The sequence below is a fragment of the Aethalodelphis obliquidens genome, unplaced genomic scaffold (genome assembly GCF_003676395.1).
Source record: "Aethalodelphis obliquidens isolate GAN/ISIS:26980383/991018 unplaced genomic scaffold, ASM367639v1 scaffold4, whole genome shotgun sequence".
Taxonomy (NCBI): Eukaryota; Metazoa; Chordata; class Mammalia; order Artiodactyla; family Delphinidae; genus Aethalodelphis; species Aethalodelphis obliquidens.
This window is the reverse complement of record NW_020837948.1, coordinates 22,460,608-22,479,872: the sequence shown is the minus strand read 5'-3', so window position 1 is coordinate 22,479,872 and position 19,265 is coordinate 22,460,608. Positions and strand designations below refer to the sequence as shown.

Sequence of the window (19,265 nt, the reverse complement as noted above, 5' to 3'; positions counted from 1 at the left end):
AGATATATGGAGTATGCCATCACTACATCTCCATCCACTTTTAATGAAACAAATATAATCGAAGCTGTGGCAGCCTCTGAAGTTGGCCGATACGTTGCAAAGGACTTTTTAATCAACAATTGGCAAGCTGTGAGTGAAAGGTAAGGAGGAAATGGGAGACCTCTCTTTCATTTAGTTCATTGGTTTGGTGCTAGTGGCTCAACTTTAGTCTGGCCAGGTCACTAAAGTCCTTTGCATTGACTAGAAAACTGATACATTTTCCTGCGTTTAGTCTCACCACAAACTAGCTGTGTGAAAGATAAGGTCACTTATCCTCAGTTTTGGCTTTCTTTGTGAATGTAGATTTGCATGGGGTACTTATCTACCTCAATTTCCCACTGTGCCCACTAAGAATCTTGTCTTCAGAGACACAGATTAGAGCAAGTCATGTTTTTTGGTATGAGTGTACATCATCCATTCATTTCTTTTGTGAAGTACATCACCATATCTTTAAGAAACAGCAATGTTCATTACTACATAAGCTTGGATATTGCTTGTGCCTTTTGTCAGATTCCCTTTATGTATCTGGCTTCCATGTTCTTGAACTTTTTATGTTTCTCACCTTTTAAGATTAAATATGCTTGCTACTTAGCCTGCCAGGTAAAATAGACGTTGAAATGCACAAGTCAGGCAGCATACCCTCGATAGCTGCTCTTTCTAGAACATGACTTAACCATACGTTCGTTTTGCGAGGGGTGGGAGGGTGGATCAAGCCATTTTATTGAGGGGCTGGCTTCAGGGGAGGGTCGAAGGGCTGGGAAGACAAGGAGATCTGACAGCATCCTTCTCCAGGCCAGGATCTCCCCAGCTTCACAGTCTCTGAAAGCCTGAACCATGCATTCTTAAAAGCCTCGAATAATATGTCCTACAACTATTGACATACTGAAGAGTTAGCAGATCAGAGTAGACAACAGTTCAGGTACATACACAGCTGTAAAGTTGGAAGATACTTTTTGCAAATAAATTTAGGTCTTTGGAACAGAAGATATATTTAGAATATAAATGTTTAAGAATCTGAATATGGTTCTCTTATACAGCAAAATAATGGAATGTTTTTCTTTTATGGACATGTATTGAACACCTTTACAATACACCAAAAATGTATTTTTAAATCAGAAATTTTAAACATGTAGATAAAAGCTCTTTTGTACAGTACCGTTTTTCTGGCTCATCAGGGAGACATGCATAGCATACTCACAATATTGAGAAAATTGGCCTTATCTCTTGTTTTAAATTATCATTCTAGGTTCATTGTTCAGAGAGCCTTATGACCTTGGGGGTAAATTATGTCTTCCATTTTTGTTTAAGTCATTAAAGGTAATGCCCTCCTTCCCAGGTCCTACTTCCCAGTGGGAATTTGGGAGTTGGTTATAAATCAGAAGTATTTACTCAGGTAGCCTTGTTCCATGAGGTTTCAGAGGTTCCAGCCTCGTAGGGCTGTCTGTTACGTTCTGTTCTCTCTCCCTGGAGCTTGTATCGAAGGCTCTGACCCCCATCATGCCCCCTCTTGGGCTGACATGCCTAGCTTTGCCTGGACTGGAAGCCATCTGCCCTCTTGCTGCCGTGATCATTTTGCTCAAGATCATTCACTTCAGCTACAGTCCCTGACTGTTTTCTTCCAGAGCATCCTGCGGAACAATCTAGCAGCAATTTTGGAATTAAACTGCTGAGAGAACAGCTCCTTTAAAAAATAAGTGATGATTTTCCTGAGGACCCAGCTTGTAATCACTGCAGCCTATAACAGTCTCCATGCCTTCAGATGCCCTGCCGGGCCCTGAGGAAGATGCAGCTTTAGGTGGTTCCTACACCTAAAGACTCCCAAGCCCACTCTACCCCTTGAAAATCAGAATCTGCCAGAATAGGGTGCAAAATCTATACCTTTCTCTAGCACCCCAGCTGACCCCGGTGTAGTTTAACATGGAACCAATTGACACTGGATTAAAAAAATATCTAAGCCTGCATTGCTCAATATGATAGCTACTAGCCAACATATGGCTATTTAAATATAAATTAAGTACAGTTAAATAAAATTTAAACTTCAACTCCTCAGGGAATTCCCTGGTGGTCCAATGGTTAGGACTCCATGCTTCCACTGCAGGGGGCACAGGTTCAATCCTCGACCCCTGGTTGGGGAACTAAGATCCCATAAGCCTTGTGGCACAGCCAAAACAAACAAAAAAAAATTCAGTTCCTCAGTTGTACTAGCCTTGTTTTAAGTGCTCAGTGTGGCCAGTAGCTACCATACTGGACAGCTCAGATAGAGAGAATTCAACTGGACAACACTGCTCTAAGGGGTAAAACAGCCTCTCAATTTATTTCTCCTCTCTTTCTATACCATACACAGCACATGTAACTAGTTAAGCCCCCCAAATGGCTTTGAGCAACCCATGGGAAAGATTGCTCTTAATTTAAGTATGTGCTAATTTTTATTCCTCAGAAGAACTTTTTTCTGCATTTGGAGAACAGAAACATGTTTGCAGCGCTCTCTAAAAAGTCCATTGTCTGGCAATTTAAATGATTTAACTGTATTAAATACGAGTATAGAAGGACTTCCTTTAAAAAAAAAAAACTCTAAACAGGTATTTCATTATCCCTAAGAAGGTCTTAGAATTCTAAATGCATTCACTTTTAACCATGGCTTAAATGTTTTTATCTTTTATCAACAAAATGCCATGCTCATAAAATAGATGCCTTTCCTTTTCTGTTTATGATACATTAAGCTCAGTTACTCCTCTTACACATTCTGCTACAAAAAGTCTTTGAGACTCAAATAAATTTGCCTTCTACATCTAAAACATTTATTTTTAGGATTCGATTTATAGTCACCAGTCTTGCTGAATTTTGCAAATGATTTTGAATAGACAGTAATATTATATATGGATTGTTAAGAGGGAATAAAAGTTCAAATTAATAATTAAAATGTTATATACATTAAAATGGCACAGGAATGCTTACCTTATTCTTTGTACATCAGAATATTTACTCAGCACTTATTAAACAATTATATTTGACATGAATATTTGTATGTCACCAGTCTTCATAAAATGATAAAGTTAGTATAAAAGTGTAAGTAAACAAATGCGATGACAAATTAAATTTTATGTTATTTAAGTGAAAAGGATTTATTTTAAATTTGCTATAATGTGACCAATCACTTGCAAATTAGCTTTGAAACTGGTATTTCTCCAGTGTGTTTCACTGAGCGTTATTCATGGAGACACTGACAAGCCTTCTGTGAACAAAGGAGACAGTAGCCCATCGGTTTGGAAACTGTCTATTTTAACCTCCACAAATTCACAGTATATGTTAGCATCATAAAGCTCCAAGAAGCCCGTCAGAAGGAAATCTAGCATCTAGCCCAGCGTCTTGTCACTGTAATCCTGCTATGTACCATCTATGCTAATGTAAACAAAGTGTCATTCTGCCAGTAGATCAGTTGTTCCAAGCGAAAGACAGATGAGAAACTAAATTCTCTAACCCTCTCATCTGGAACTGTTAACTAGAACAACATTTATTTATTGATGGCCTATTAGTTAACATTTAGGCCTTGGTTTCCTCTTGCATAAAATGAAAGATGTCGTATGTGATCAGCTGTAAAGTTCTTTCTGGTAATAAGAAGTTCTGGTTTTTCTATGCCAAGGCACAGTTAGTTCAAGCTGTTGTTGGGGGTTATAAAGTGATTAAGACACGGTCTCCGATAAATGTTACAGAGGACAGATGGAGAGTGCTCTAGGGATTCAAAGAGAAGACGGGGGATTTGAACAAGCAGGTGGAAAAACTCACCTTCTACATGGAAGGGAGGACACCAGTAATTGCCTGGGGGCAAGGCTGAGAGTCCGACTTGGGACTGATCGTCATAACTGGCTGGAGCTTAGGGCCCTGGAAAGGAGGCAATAGGGCTGGTCAAGCGTTAGAGTTGAGACACTGCCAATAGCAGTCCAGGAACATCTGCTCCCCTTAGCCAGGCCCCAAATTCTTCCCAGGGAGCCTAATCTGAATATATATTTTGGAACACTTGCTTGAGTAAAACAACTTTGGTTTGATACTGCTTCTCAGTCCCACGTGCAGGGCACTGCACTGGTAGCTGTGGGGTATTTAGTTAATTGTTAGATGAGTTGATCTTTTGGATACTGATCCCAGTGAGGGAGCTTCCACTAACCATAAAGACATCTTTCAGGTTACAGAGAAATCAGTATGAACCTGCACTTGTGCATAGCTCCTATGAAGAAATGTGTGAATAGACACGAAACAATAGGGTTTTTGTGACTTCTTATTGGATGTGGTAGAAATGATGTTTGCTTCATGCTTGTTATGTTGCTTTTGGCTTTCATAAAACGATTCAGGCTTCACCGCCTACAGCAATACCCTAGCTTTATTTGAATATAGAATACAAGGTATCATCACTTTCAGACTCAACTGATCCAAAACGAATCTTACCCTCTTCTTCACCAAACCCCTTATTTCTTCTCCAAATATGTGATACTGGCTAAAGTCCTATGCTTGAAAAACTTACACTCTTTTTTCTTTAACTTTTTATTTTAAATTGGAGTCTCGCCGATTAGCAATGCTCTGATAGTTTCAGGTGCACAGCAAAGCAACTCAGCCATACATATACATGTATCCATTCTCCCCCAGGTTCCCCTCCCATCCAGGCTGCCACATAACATTGGGCAGATTTCCCTGTGCTATACAGTAGGTCCTTGTTGGTTATCCTTTTTAAATATAGCAGAAACTTACACTCATTTTTACTTCTACTCTGTTGTATTTCATGATGGGGAACATAGAGTTGAAAGGGTTAAATTGGAACAAACTGAGAGAATTAAGATGTTATTGGAGTGCTGTGTCCAAGCACTGGAGGGCCCATTTTCACTGCCTATCTCTGGGTCAGGCGAGATAAACTGGCTGCCTCCATGCTTGCCTAAGTGGCCAAGCTTGCTGCAGGAAATCAGACATGGCAGGGGAAGGGGTGGGAAGGGAGGGCAAATGTGAGAAAGGAGAGAAGCGGAAGGTGAGATAGACTAGAGTCCCAAATCACGCTGACTAGCACTGAATGTTATCAATTTCTTGAAAGGGCAACTATCCTGACAAACGTTGCCTCCTGTCTTCATGTTAATACCTTTGACTACTGGTGGGCTAAGCTATCTGTAATGTATATATTTTTGTTGAGTACTGTTTCAAAGAGATTGCTCTCTCAACCAGAAGGATAAATCATCTGTCTCAAAGATATCTCCTCTTGAAACTTTCAAGAACAGGAAGGAATGAAGTGTGCCAGGCACCCTGATAGGTGCTTCAGTGTACATTATCTCATTTAATCTCCATCCCAATGCTTCTAACTATAGGTAACTTCAAACCCAGCCCTGCCTCTGGGGTAACCTTTCTCCTGTATTTGGTAGAAAAATCACACATTTAGCAACGTAGGTAGTTTTCTTTTGTTTCCTACTTTTTTTAAGTCTGGAACTCAGTTTCTTTGCAAATTTTGTCAAATTTCTTGAGTCATTTCACAGGCTTTTTAAACCTGGCCAACCAAAATGAAGAACTAAGAAATATTTCTTCTTTCCCCATAGAAACAGATTTGGTTGCCTGAATTATATGTAGACAGTCTCTTATCCTCCACTTTGCTGAAGTAGACTCAGCTTAAGTTATAGCTGGGAGCTTAAAAAGGACAAAAGCACTGTGTTTCTCTCACCTTTGTCTGCATATCATGCCGATGTTAACTCTTACAATTTTTAATTTCAAGTATACATTTTTGAAGTAAACCAATTGTATGTGTTAACTATCAACTATCAAGACAGAATCCTGATTCAACCCTTTCTTGTCCAGGCCATTATATTAACCTTTTAAATTTTCTTTCCTTTTTAATGCATCCAAAAGTCTTTCTTTACTTTTTTAACTACAGCAACACTTTGAGCAGGTATGTATCTGCTGTTTTTCCATAGCAACATTTCATGGCTGTTTTTCAGACAATTCTTGTCAGTTACTCAAGGTCACTAAACTAAAGGGGAAGTTTCAGTTACCATACCTGTTTGAGGGAGTTTAAGGAAAGCCAGAGTACTTAGCCCTCAGGGATCACCAACATTTTGAGAATCTCTTTCCAAAAAGCATATACAAATGCAGAAGTTTCAATAAGCTTTCAGGGTATTTTAGTCAGCGTTTCTGAAACTGATTCTATATTAACTACACTTTTTAAGGGGTATACTTTGAGTATTTACCTATTCTCTCTTTTTTTTTTTTTTTTTTTTTTTTGCGGTACGCGGGCCTCTCACTGTTGTGGCCTCTCCCGTTGCGGAGCGCAGGCTCAGCGGCCATGGCTCATGGGCGCAGCCGCTCCGCGGCATGTGGGATCTTCCTGGACCGGGGTACGAACCCGTGTCCCCTGCATGGCAGGCGGACTCTCAACCACTGCGCCACCAGGAAAGCCCTACCTATTCTCTTTTAAAATTTCTTAATTTGGGTATGTGACATCTGTTCTAACCACTTCATTTTGAAAGATAAAAACAGTTGTTGTTACTGTTTTTAAGAACAGCTTTTTATATTTAAATGAAACTTCTAAAACTATCTGTTACACAAATCAATATTAAACTATAATTCTTTGTGCTAATAGACTTTCCTATAGCATGAATTTTCTATGAAAAGATGAAGCTAAACAAGTTCATATATGGTTTTGCTTAGATTTGGGAGTTAGGAATTAATAAGGGCTGTATACTTAGCATTTATCTGCTCTGTAGCTTTGTCTTGCCAAACGTTTTCCACTCATTATTAGCATCTCGTTGCTTTGTAGGTATGGAACACAATCATTGGTTACTCTGTTATACGTAATAGGGAGAACCATAAGTACGGATTTACAGATCTTAGAGGTAAGTACTATAGATATTGTGCATTATAAAGACAATTTAGAAGCCATTTTTGTGTAGTTTGGAGTTGCTAAAATTAAAAATAATATGCTTTTCTGAATTGTTACATTCTATGCTCCATTCATGGTATTATCACTGTGCAGGAAATGTCTTTTATTAATTATTATTTATTTATTTATTTTTGGCTGCGTTGGGTCTTCATTGTGGTGCGCAGGCTTCTCACTGCTGTGGCCTCTCCCGTTGCAGAGCACGGGCTCCAGGCACGCGGGCCTCGGCAGTTGTGGCACATGGGCCCAGCCGCTCCGCGGCATGTGGGATCCTCCCAGACCAGGGCTCGAACCCGTGTCCCCTGCATCGGCAGGCGGACTCCCAACCACTGTGCCACCAGGGAAGCCCAGGAAATGTCTTTTAATTCTGTCTTGCTCTTGAAATAGAGACCATTCTTGTTCATGGAGGGTTGTACTTCACCTGAATTATTGCAGTAGACTATGGCCCGGGCTCCCTGGCGTAGGCTGTTCTTCCCTCCATCCCATCCATCACATCACTGCCGGTCATTGCCCTGCTCCCAAAGTTTCAGTATCTCATCATAGTTTTTAGAAGAAATTTTAAAATCTTGTCATTAGCACATGAAGCCCTTCATAATCTGGCCCCTGCGTTACTCCCTAGCTTCACTTTTGCCCACTTCACCAACCAGTGTCAGAGAATAAGAGGCATAGGTACCCCCAAACACTTTTCCTCTAGTTACACTGTACCACTTAACAGAATTTCTTAAATTATCATGTTGTTGCACATTTCCCAGATTTCAGAAACACTCTACCTTCTGTCTGGGGTGCCCTCCTCATGCCTGTCCTTGGCTGGGTAATTCCTAATCCTCCTTTAAGACCCTGCTTCAACCACATATTCTAGGAAATTTTTTTTTAATAAATTTATTTATTTTTGGCTGCATTGGGTCTTCGTTGCTGCATGCGGGCTTCTCATTGCAGTGGCTTCTCTTGTTGCAGAGCATGGGCTCTAGGCACGCGGGCTTCAGTAGTTGTGCCTCACTGGCTTCAGCAGTTGTGGCTCACGAGGTCTAGAGTGCAGGCTCAGTAGCTGTGCTGCAGGGGCCCAGTTGCTCCGCTGCATGTGGGATCTTCCTGGACCAGGGATTGAACCCGTGGTCCCCTGCATTGGCAGGCGGATGCTTAACCACTGCGCCACCAGGGAAGCCCTCTAGGAAATTTTTAACTAACTAATTTACACCCTCTCCTCCTCTGTGCTCCCAAATCATCCTATATAGTTGTTACTATGAGAGAGAGAGGAAGAACTGGTAATTCCTGAAGGAACGATCTTTGTTTGGGTTTTGGCCTGCCTGAGGCTGAGCTGTCAGGACCTGATTTATCAAGGATTCCCCAGACAAGAGAGTGAGGGGCACACCCAAAAATCCTGGAACAAAAGCTCCTAGAATCAACCGAGTTTGTGTTGATATCTTCAAAAGTGCCTCTGTTCATCTTTATCTCTACAAAACCCAGTAGTTTTGTTGTTGTTGAACGAATGAATGAAGTTTGTATAACTTTAGCAATCCCCAAAGTTCCAAAATTCTATAATCACTGATAGTTCATTTAAAAAATGCAAAAATGGATTTAGCAGTAGTTAAATTATTGTAATTTTGAAAACAAGTGAGTTAGCTACCATGAATATTTTTGTCAAAAAGCTGTTAATGACCAACAGTCCTACTGCAATGTATTGGTTCACATGATAATATTGAAAACAATTACTAAAAATGGTAAATGAAAAGAAAGTCATATGAATTCCTTTTCCCTCCACACCAGCACAGTTTTTATACACTCTCCTTATCTCTTGCTCTGGTCTTTCTACTCCACCCTGCTGGAGCCTGTCCTCACTCATGCTCTCAAGCACCTGTGAAGCCCCACACACACAGTCCCACAGACACATTCCCCTCCCACCCACTGTAGGTGCTCAATCGTGGGTAGTGCTGCTGGTGTGTGGCTCCCACTGCCTGGCAGGAATGCCCAGGTGTGGGAGAGAATGGGAGGTTTGCTCCTGGCCCCTTAATCTACTTTTTCCTAGAACCTTATTTGTCTTTTGCATTGTAGTTAGGCTTGACAACCCTATTACTACCTAATTTCAAGTACATTAGGGTTTATGTGACCTTTTGTGAGCTGGTAGGGTACACTGTCATTTTATGGTAATGTGTGTTCTGAGTTATAATCCAATGACACAGAAATAGACTTTTGGAATATGATTTATTCAGTTCAATTATTATTATCCCAATTATTCAATCGGGATCTGTCTGGCTTGAATGTAATATTGCAACAAACATTCCCATAACTGAATGCTTGACCTGACTCAATGAAGGAATTTAACCAGTGGATGAATCCACTATAAATATTCTTAAATAAAGGGTAACATTTGTAAAGACATGGATGTTGTGTACCAGTTTTGAACTTTGGAAGTTGCAAAGTTTCTTTTGAAATAAGGAAAGGTCTCATTGTGTCTCTGTCTACAAATCTTGTATAATATCCAATATGCATTCTGGAAATCTTGATTGAGCACCTACTATGTGCTTGGGGAATAGAGCAGTGAGTAGAATAGACAAAGTTCCTACTTCCTGGAGCTTCCAGTCTGCATTGGATTCTTCAGGACTGATGTGGTCTTCATCACATTTTCTCAGTCACAGTCTCCTCAGGGACACACCATATAGGGACAGACATTTCTATTCATTCCAACTGTCATCATCCATTCACAAGATCATGTCGCTACTTAACATGAACTTTGTCTTACTGTGCCTAAGGGAGAAGTTCAATTGCACTGATGGACCAACCGTCTCTTTGTCCTTTCAGCTGCAGCAGTTTTGCAGTAACATGTTGGAGGAGCACCAGAGACTCACAGTTCAGGCCAAATTACAGACAATAAAGAATGAAAATCTGAAAAACAAGGAGCGAAGTGCCAGGATAGCTGCGTGGCTACAGAAAAACACATAATTTAGTGGCAACTTTCGGCCCTTCTCTTGCATATTATAATGTGCTCACGGTTTTGTCTTCCAATATTCTGTGAGTCTGGAAAACCACACGTTTTGTTATTCGTATTTCAGTCACATTTACTACTCAGAGTCCTGTTCTTCCCCTATTGTCATGTTTGGCCCTGAGGCTCAGTGATTGTTGAGGATTTTGCCAATGATGCTGTATTTCTGGGGAAGATTTTGCTTCATGTTGGGCTATAAACCACATGATTTACTTTAAATGCCTTGGAAAAACAAATTTACCGTAGAAAGTTTTGCTTGTTCAGTTGTGAAGGCCAGTGGAATATTACATCATTGGGTAATGAGCACATTCTTTTCTGAGGGAAATACAGATTTGCAATACTCTAGGGTTTATTTAGTTCAATACTTAAAAGAGTAATGAGCAAATGACACAACAGTGTAAAGAAATAGAAACCAGAAAAATAATACTCACTAGAAGACAGACAAGCCAAAGAAATGCAAGTTTTAAAAAGAAGAAACAGACAATTTTGTGAGCCACATGAAGTGCCCCAAAGGCAAGAAATGTGTCTCCTCCTGCCCATTTCTCTCTCCCCGGTGCCTGCTGCATCACGCCACACTTTACTGGTTACTAACTTTATGGTGTCACAAAGAGACCTGGAATCGTAGGATCTATGAAGTACCCTTAGGATTGCTGTTGTGGAGAGCAAATGGAAAGCAAGGCTCTGCCCTGAAGCTCTTGACTGTAATTCACCTGTGGGACAGACACTCCTTCAGCCAAAATTTAGCAGCAAAAATGATGATGTCAACAGACAATAGCAATTATGGGCTAATCTCCATCGCAAAGGACAATGGTCAGATAAAGAGTAATAGAACTAAAAGATTAACCAGAGCATAATCTTTATAGCTTTGCACTCAGCAGATTAAGTTTGAAATGTGGTTTCATTTGGCCAAATTGAACCTGCTTGTAGTTTGGACAACTTTAAACATTTTCATCAATCACAAAGTACGGAATTAGCTTAGTTTTGTTACCCCTGATTTAATCAGGACAGCTAAGGCAAATCATCCTACTCTAGATTTTGTGTGTATACCATTTAATTCTTGTTTTCACTTTAATTTTGTTTTTACAGAATGGGGGTAAAACTACAGATCTTCTATCTACCTCAAAGTGATACTGTAAAGATTAAGGATTATGTCAATGAAAAGCCTTTAAATATGTCATATAAACTCAAGACAATGTGATCTAAGGGTTTTTTCCTATTTCTTCTGTAAGTTAATGTACCCACAAATTAATACGCAAGACAAAAGTTCACTTTCATAGTCACTTCACAAGAAGATACTCCCTGAGAGGGAATGGGAGGTTATGGGACTTGGCCATGAGAACAGACCAAAGCACAGCCTGCACAGACTTGACCATGGGTCATAGGTCAGAGAGATTTTTCTTTAAATTTAGCAATTTAAAATATAAGCAATAAAACGTCTCCATGTCTTCAAATTGTTACGTGTGCAGTATCTTCCTGTGTTTTCTTAAACGTGCGTTCTCTGTTTCCCGTATCTCCTCCAATCATCCATCTCATCTTTTGATAACCATGTCACGTGTCCTCTCAACTGCTTTCTCCTCCTTTCTTTCTCTCCTGCACTTCCACTCCCTCCCCCTCCCTTGTGTTCCCCTGTCTTCCTTCTCCCTTTCCAGTAACCTCTGCCTTCCTTCTGCCTGGTTGTCCATGTCCCCTCTCCTTGATCTTCCTCCCCTCCTGTGCTCTCATTCGACCAAGTGTGCTTGGAGGCTGGCGCTCGAGATGCTGAGTGGGCTCTGATGCCTGTTATTGGTGATGCCAAGCCCTGATCCTACCAAAGGAGCACATTGGGCTCTTCAGACCATTTGTTGACAATTAAAATTCCATTATATCTTAGCTTCTTTAGTAATTAAACAGCACCAAAAATGTTTATCCAAAATCAAATGCCCAAATATTTGGTTAATAGTCCTTCCTCTAAATACGAACAAGAATTTTGAATAATGTACAAATTTTCTTACTTGGATGAAGCCAATTACTCCAGATAAGCATTATATTTTATTATATTGTACCTTATACTTAGTATAAAAAGAAGTAATTATTGATTGATTACTGTGATAGCAATAAGTCAGGGAGTGATACTGAGTCAGATTTGTCTAAATGGTATAAATACTTTATTAACCAATAAATCAGCTTATTTATTAGCACGCCGACTATAACACAATATTTTCAACCCATCTAGTTTATACTGTTCATCCTAAAGCAGGTTAACAAGATATACAATGTATTCATGATTTTTTTAATTTGAGCATTAGAAATTAAAGTTTTCCTTATAATCTTATGCTTTTTTCCTCCTCAGACCTATTCAGTGACTTTTCATTGTTGACCTTAAGTGAGAGAACAAATGCCTTAGTCTTGAACACTCTAGATGCTTTGTAATTCAGAGCTCTGGGACCAATCTGTACAGCAATTTATTCTGAAGAATGAATGAAGAAGCAAAATGAGCTTTAAAAAGGATTTCTACTTGATTACTTTTCCTGTTTACTCCAGTGAATGCTTTTTTTCCATCCATACTCTAGCAGGATTAATAAGTCCAATCCCAAGCCTTAAGGGAGGTTTACAAGTGAATGTAACTGCTTCCCCGGATACAAAGAATTACATAGCATAGTCAGAAGCATTTGAAACTACACGTATATTGCCTCCAGCTCAATCTTCTCACCAATTCAACAACATTCAGCAAATATGTTCTTCACAGCACAACTCTTATTTAAGAGTTATCTGGACTCTTCCTCTTCCCTTCCTTTTATAAACAGGTCAGTCCTAAAGGTGAGGCAGAGCAAGGTAAGCGTCTACACCAGTGGGAGCTGAGGGGCAGCTGAGGAGGCCCAGGACCTGGAATGAGGTGTAAGAGCTTGAGTGGGTGAAGAGGGAGTCCACACACCAGGGAGCAGCTTGGCACAGGATGTCAGAGCCCATGAAGAGTGAGTAGAGTGGCCCTACAGTGCAAGGAGGGAGCTTACAACATGGACAGTCAGAGCCCAAACAGGGTGAGAATGGGGAGTCCCATAGTGGGGCGGAGAGGAGGCTCAGACTGGATGAGGGTTCAACATAAGGTATCAGAGCCTGAGGCAGGAGAGGACACCATCCACATGGGGTGGGGGAGAGGCAGATATGGGAGCTTGGTTACCACAGGGGGTATGGTTCAAATAAGAAAATTTACAAATGATAATAAGATTCAGGTTTCTCACTGCTGGAGAAGGGAGTTGCAGATATTCAAAAGGAAAAACTAGAATGAACCCTTTTTTGTTGGATTGGAGTTAGAGGTATTGATGTTAGCAGTTTTCACTGTTCTCAATACATGGATAGATTTATACATATAGATGTAAATGTGTGTTTGTAAACATATCTTACACTTTCTCTCTAGATATATATAGACATAGATGGAAATACAAATATAGATATAGAAATAGATGTAGATACAGATATAGATATAGACTTTAACTTTCTAACTGAGAAGGCCTGGGAGCAACAACACCTCAATGACAATGAGCACATTCAGTACCCAGATCTTGGCTTCTAAATGCCATGCTCTGCTAAAAGAACCAGGGCTTCTTGGGGAAATGGCTGATTTCAGGGATGGGGCAGGAAAGGGACAGTTTGAGATAGAACATCTCTTTGTACTAAAGGATAAGAAAGTACTCAAATAATGATGGGTACATATCAAAGGGTACAAAAGCCAACCACAAAAGTAGCAGAATACTAAGTAAGACAGGTCAGAGGCTTCCTCTCGCTTTACTTTCCCTCACAAATAATGCCAAGAAGAATAAAATGAAAATATCACCTTCTCTGCTTTCAGGCTTCTGCTGAAAGTGGGCTAGTTTGATGACTTGAAGAGTCTTGGACCCTGAGTGTTGATAGATACATATCGGAGGAGTAAATGAGTACTAAGCATGGAGTTTGCAAAAGTTTCTTTTTATTTATCCTCATGCAGTGGTCACCCTATCATTTACAATGGCCCCTCAATCTTAGCATATCTTACCTGGGATCAACACAGTCTATTAGTCCCATCAGTTTCTATGAGCCAGAACAGTCCTTATTGAGGCCAGGGGTCTTAGGTCTCATTTTAGGAGACTGTCCTAAAAATGCTCCATAATAGAGAGTAAGTATTATTTCTTTCAGAAATGATTACCACAATAAGATTAGTGAACATCCATGGTCTCCCATAGATACAAAATTAAAGAAATAGAAAAAAAAAATTTTTTCTTGTGATGAGAATTCTAAGGATTTACTCTCTTAACAACTTTCATATATAATATGCAGCAGTGTTAATTATATTTATCATGTTGTACATTACATCCCTAGTATTTATTAGCTTGTCTCCGGAAGTTGATATCTTCTGATTACCTTCATGTAATCCCCCATCCCATCCCCCCACCCCACACCTTTGGTAATTACAAAGCTGATCTCTTTATATGGGTTTGTTTGTTTGTTTGTTTTTGAAGTATAATTGACTTACAACGCTATGAGAGTTGCTGGTGCAGAACACAGTGATTCAGTATTTCTATGCATTACAAAATGGTCACTACAATAAGTCTAGTTACCATCCGTCACCATACGAAGATATTACAAAATTACCGACTATATTCCCCATGCTGTACATTTCATACCTGTGACGTTTATTTTGTAGCTGGTAGTTTGTACCTCTTAATCTCCCTTACCTATTATTCTCCTCTCCAGAATTCCCTCACCTCTGGCAACCACCTATTTTGTTCTCTGTATCTATGACTCTGTTTCTGATGTTTGTTCATTTGTCTTGTTTTTTAGATTCCCCATATAAGTGAAATCATATCGTATTTGTCTTCCTCTGTCTGACTTATTTCACTTAGCATAATACTCTCTAGTTCCATCCATGTTGTTGCAAAATGCAAGATTTAATTTTTTTGTGGCTGAGTAATATTCCATTGTATTTATCCATATAATATTCTTTATCCATTCATCCAATAATGGGCACTTAGGTTGCTTCCATATCTTAGCTATTGTAAATAATGCTGTAATAAACATAGGGGTGCATATATCTTTTCTAATTAGTGTTTTCATTTTCTTTGGATATATACCTGAAAGTGGAATTCCTCAGTCATATGGTACACAAGAGTTCCCTTGTTTCCTTTTCTCCAGATCCTTACCAGCCATTGTTATTTGTTGTCTTTTTGATAATAGCCATTCTGACAGGTGTGAGGTGGTATCTCGTTGTGCTTTTGACTTGCATTTTCCTGATGATTGGTGATGTTGAATATTTTCATGTGCCTGTTGGTCATCTGTATGTCTTCTTTGGAAAATATGTCTATTCAGGTCCTCTGCCCACTTTTTAAATGGGTTTTTTTGATGTTGAGTTTTATGAATTCTTTATATATTTTGTACATTATCCCCTTATCAGATCTATCATTTGCAAATATCTTCTCCCATTCAGTAGGAGGCCTTTTCCTTTTGTTGATAGTTTCCTTCACTGTGCAAAAGCTTTTTAGTTTGATGCAGTCCCATTTGTTTATTTTTTATCTTGTTTCCCTTACCTGAGGAGAGAGATCCAAAAAAAGATTGCTAAGACTGATGTCAAGAGTGTACTGCCAACTTTTCTTCTAGGAGTTTTATGGTTTCAGGTCTTAGTTTAATTTTTTAATCTATTTTGAGTTTATTTTTGTATATGGTATGAGAAAGTAGTCTAGTTTGATTCTTTTACATGTAGCTGTCCAGTTTTACCAATACAATTTATTTAAGAAGCTGTTGTTCCCCTATTGTATAGTTTTGCCTCCTTTGTCATAGAATAATTGCCTGAATAAGTGTGGGTTCATTTCTGGGCTCTCTGTTCTGTTCCATTGATCTATGTGTCTGTTTTTGTGCCAATACCCTACTGTTTCAATTACTGTAGGTTTGTAGTATAGTCTGAAGTCAGAGAGTGTGATACCTCCAGGATTGTTCTTATTTCTCAAGATTGTTTTGGCTCTTCAGGGTCTTTTGTGTTTCTGTACAAATTTTAGAATTATCTTTTATAGTTCTGTGAAAAATGTCCTTGGTATTTTGATAGGAATTGCATTGAATTTGTAGATTTCCTTGGGTAGTATGGTCATTTTTTTTTTCACTGTATATATTTTTAAAATTTATTTATTTATTTTGGGCTGTGTTGGGTCTTCGTTTCTGTGCAAGGGCTTTCTCTAGTTGTGGCAAGTGGGGGCCACTCTTCATCGCGATGCATGGGCCTCTCACTATCGCGGCCTCTCTTGTTGCGGAGCACAGGCTCCAGACGCGCAGGCTCAGTAGTTGTGGCTCATGGGCCTAGTTGCTCCGCGGCATGTGGGATCTTCCCAGACCAGGGCTCGAACCCGTGTCCCCTGCATTAGCAGGCAGATTCTCAACCACTGTGCCACCAGGGAAGCCCCAGTATGGTCATTTTAACAATATTAATTTTCCAATCCAAGAACACAGTATATCTTTCCGTTTGTTTGTGTCATCTTCAATTTCTTTAATCAATGTCTTATAGTTTTCCGAATATAGGTCTTTAACCTCCTTAGTTAGATTTCTTTCCAGGTATTTTATTATCATTGATACAATTATAAATGGGATTCTTTTTTAAAATTTCTCTTTCTGGTAGTTCACTGTTAGTGTATAGAAACACAACAGATTTCTGTATATTAATTTTGTGTCCTGCAACTTTACTGAATTCTTATATGAGTTCTAGTAGTCTTTTGGTGGTGTCTTGTAGCATTTTCTATATGTAGCATCATGTCATCTGCAAACAGTGCCAGTTTTACTTCTTCCTAATTGCAGTGGTCAGGACTTCCAATACTATGTTAAATACACATGGCAAGAGTCTTGTTCCTGATCTTAGAGGAAATGCGTTCAGCTTTTCACCATTGAATGGGATGTTATCTGTGGGCTTGTCATATATGGCCTTTATTATGTTGAGGGCTGTTTCCTGTATACCCACTTTGTTAACTGTTTTTATCATAAATGGATGTTGAATTTTGTCAAAAATGTTCTACATTTATTGAGATGATTGTAGGATTTTTATTCTTCAAGTTATCAATGTGGTGTATTACATTTATTGATTTGCAGATACTGAAACTTTCTTCCATCACTGGGATAAATCCTACCTGATCATGATGTATAATACTTTTAATGTATTACTGGATTTGGTTTGCTAATATTTTGTTGAGGGTTGTTGCTTCTGTATTCATCAGTGATATTTGCCTGTAATTTTCTTTTTTTGTGATATCTTTGACTGATTTTGCTATCAGGGTGATGCTGCCCTTGTAGAATAAGTTTGGGAGCATTGTTACCTCTGCAATTTTTTGGAAGAATTTGGAAAGGTTAGGTGTTAACTTTCCTTTAAATGTTGCATAGAATTCACCTGTGAAGCCATCTGGCTTTTGTTTGTTGGGAGTTTTTGAATTACTGATTCAATTTCCCTACTGGTAATTGGTCTATTCATATTTGGTATTTCTTCGTGATTCAGTCTTGGAAGATTGTACATTTCTAAGAATTTGTCCGTTTCTTCTAGGTTGTCCATCTTATTGGAGTATAATTGTTTGTAGAAATCTCTTATGACCCTTTGTATTTCTGTGGTATTGGTTGTAACGTCTCCTTTTCTATTTGATTTTATCAATTTAGGTTCTCTCTCTTTTTTTCTTGATGAGTCTGGCTAAACGTTTATCAATTATGTTTATCTTTTCAATGAACCAGCTTTAGTTTCATTGATCTATTCTATTTTTTTTTTAGTCTCTATTTAATGTATTTCTGCTCTGATCTTTATTACTTCTTTCCTTCTCTAACTTTGGGTTTGTTTGTTCTTTTTCTGTTTCCTTTAGTTGTAAGGTTAAGTTGTATATCTGAGTCTTTTTTTGTTTTCTGAGGTAAGCTTGTATCACTATAAACTTTCCTCTTAGAACTGCCTTTGCTGCATCCCATAGATTTTGAATCATTATGCTTTGTCTTCATTTGTCTCCAGGTATTTTTTATTTTCTCTTTGATTTCTTCAATGACCCATTGGTTGTTTAGTAGCATATAGTTTAGCCTCCATGTGTTTGTGTCTTTGCAGTTTTTTTCTTGTAGTTGATTTCTAGTCTCACAGCTTTGTAGAAAGCATAGAAAAGATGCTTGCTACTATTTCAGTTTTTTAAAATTTAGTCAGACTTGTTTTGTGGCCTAGCATGTGACCTATCCTAGAGGATGTTCCATGTACACTTGAAAAGAATATGTATTCTGCTCCTTTTGGAGAAATGTTCTATATCCATATATTAAGTTTATCTGGTCTAATGTGTCACTTAAGGCCAGTGTTTCCTTATTGATTTTCTGTCTGGATGATCTGTCCAATGATGTAAATGGTCTGTTACAGTGTCTTACTATTATTGTGTTACTGTCAACTTCTCCTTTTATGTCTATTAATATTTGCTTTATGTATTTAGGTGCTTCTATGTTGGGTGCATATATATTTATAATTGCTAAATCTTCTTCTTGGATTGATCATTTATTATGTAATGTCCTTCTTTGTCTTTTGTTACAGTTTTTGCTTTAAAGTCAATTTTATCTAATATAAATATTACTACCCTGCCTTTCTTGTTATTTCCATTTGCATTGAGTACCTTTTTGTATGCCCTCCCTTTCAGTCTCTGTGTGTCTTTAGATCTAAAGTGAATCTCTTGTATACAGCATATAGATAGGTCTTGGCTTTGTATCCATTCAGTGACTTTGTGCCTTTTGATTGGAGCATTTAGTCCATTTACATTTAAAGTAATTATTGATAGGTACATACTTATTGCCATTTTTTTCATTGTTTGAGGGTTGTTTTGTGGTTCTTTTTTGTTCCTTTTTTCTTCTTTTGCTCTATTCCCTTGTGATTTGATGACTATCTTTAGTGTTATGCTTAAATTCCTTTCTCTTTTGTGTGTGTTTATCTATTATAGGTTTTGGGTTTGTGATTACCATGACGTTTGCATATAGCAATTCATATAAATATGTGATTATTTTAAGTTGCTGATCTCTTAAATTGGAACCCATTTTAACAACCTTGCACTCCCCCTCCCTCTCACATTTACTGTTTTTGACATCATATTTTATATTTTTTTGTTTTGTGTATCCCTTAACTACTTACTGTGGTTATAGATGATTTTACTACTTTGTCTTAACCTTCCTACTAGCTTCTTAAGTGGTTGATCTCCTACGTTTACTATATATTTGCCTTTACCAATGAGATTTTTCCTTTTGTAATTTTCATATTTCTAGTTGTGGCCTTTTCTGCTTAGAGAAGTCCCTTTAACATTTCTTGTAAAGCTGGTTCCATGGTGCTGTCTCTTAGCTTTTGCTTATCTGGTAAACTTTGGAGCTCTCCTT

The 19,265-nt window shown here is 38.6% G+C and overlaps 1 protein-coding gene across 1 annotated transcript in view; it reads left to right on the top strand.

The window, feature by feature from the left end:
* The window catches only part of LVRN (laeverin), an 87,229-nt gene extending 74,952 nt beyond the window's left edge, over positions 1–12,277 (top strand). The window contains exons 18-20 of the mRNA XM_027099741.1: positions 3–140; positions 6,818–6,893; positions 9,734–12,277. Coding sequence (XP_026955542.1) covers positions 3–140; positions 6,818–6,893; positions 9,734–9,874 — 355 coding nt within the window. The 3' untranslated portion in view covers positions 9,875–12,277. The remainder of the gene's footprint in view (positions 1–2; positions 141–6,817; positions 6,894–9,733) is intronic.
* Positions 12,278–19,265: the final 6,988 nt, after the last annotated feature.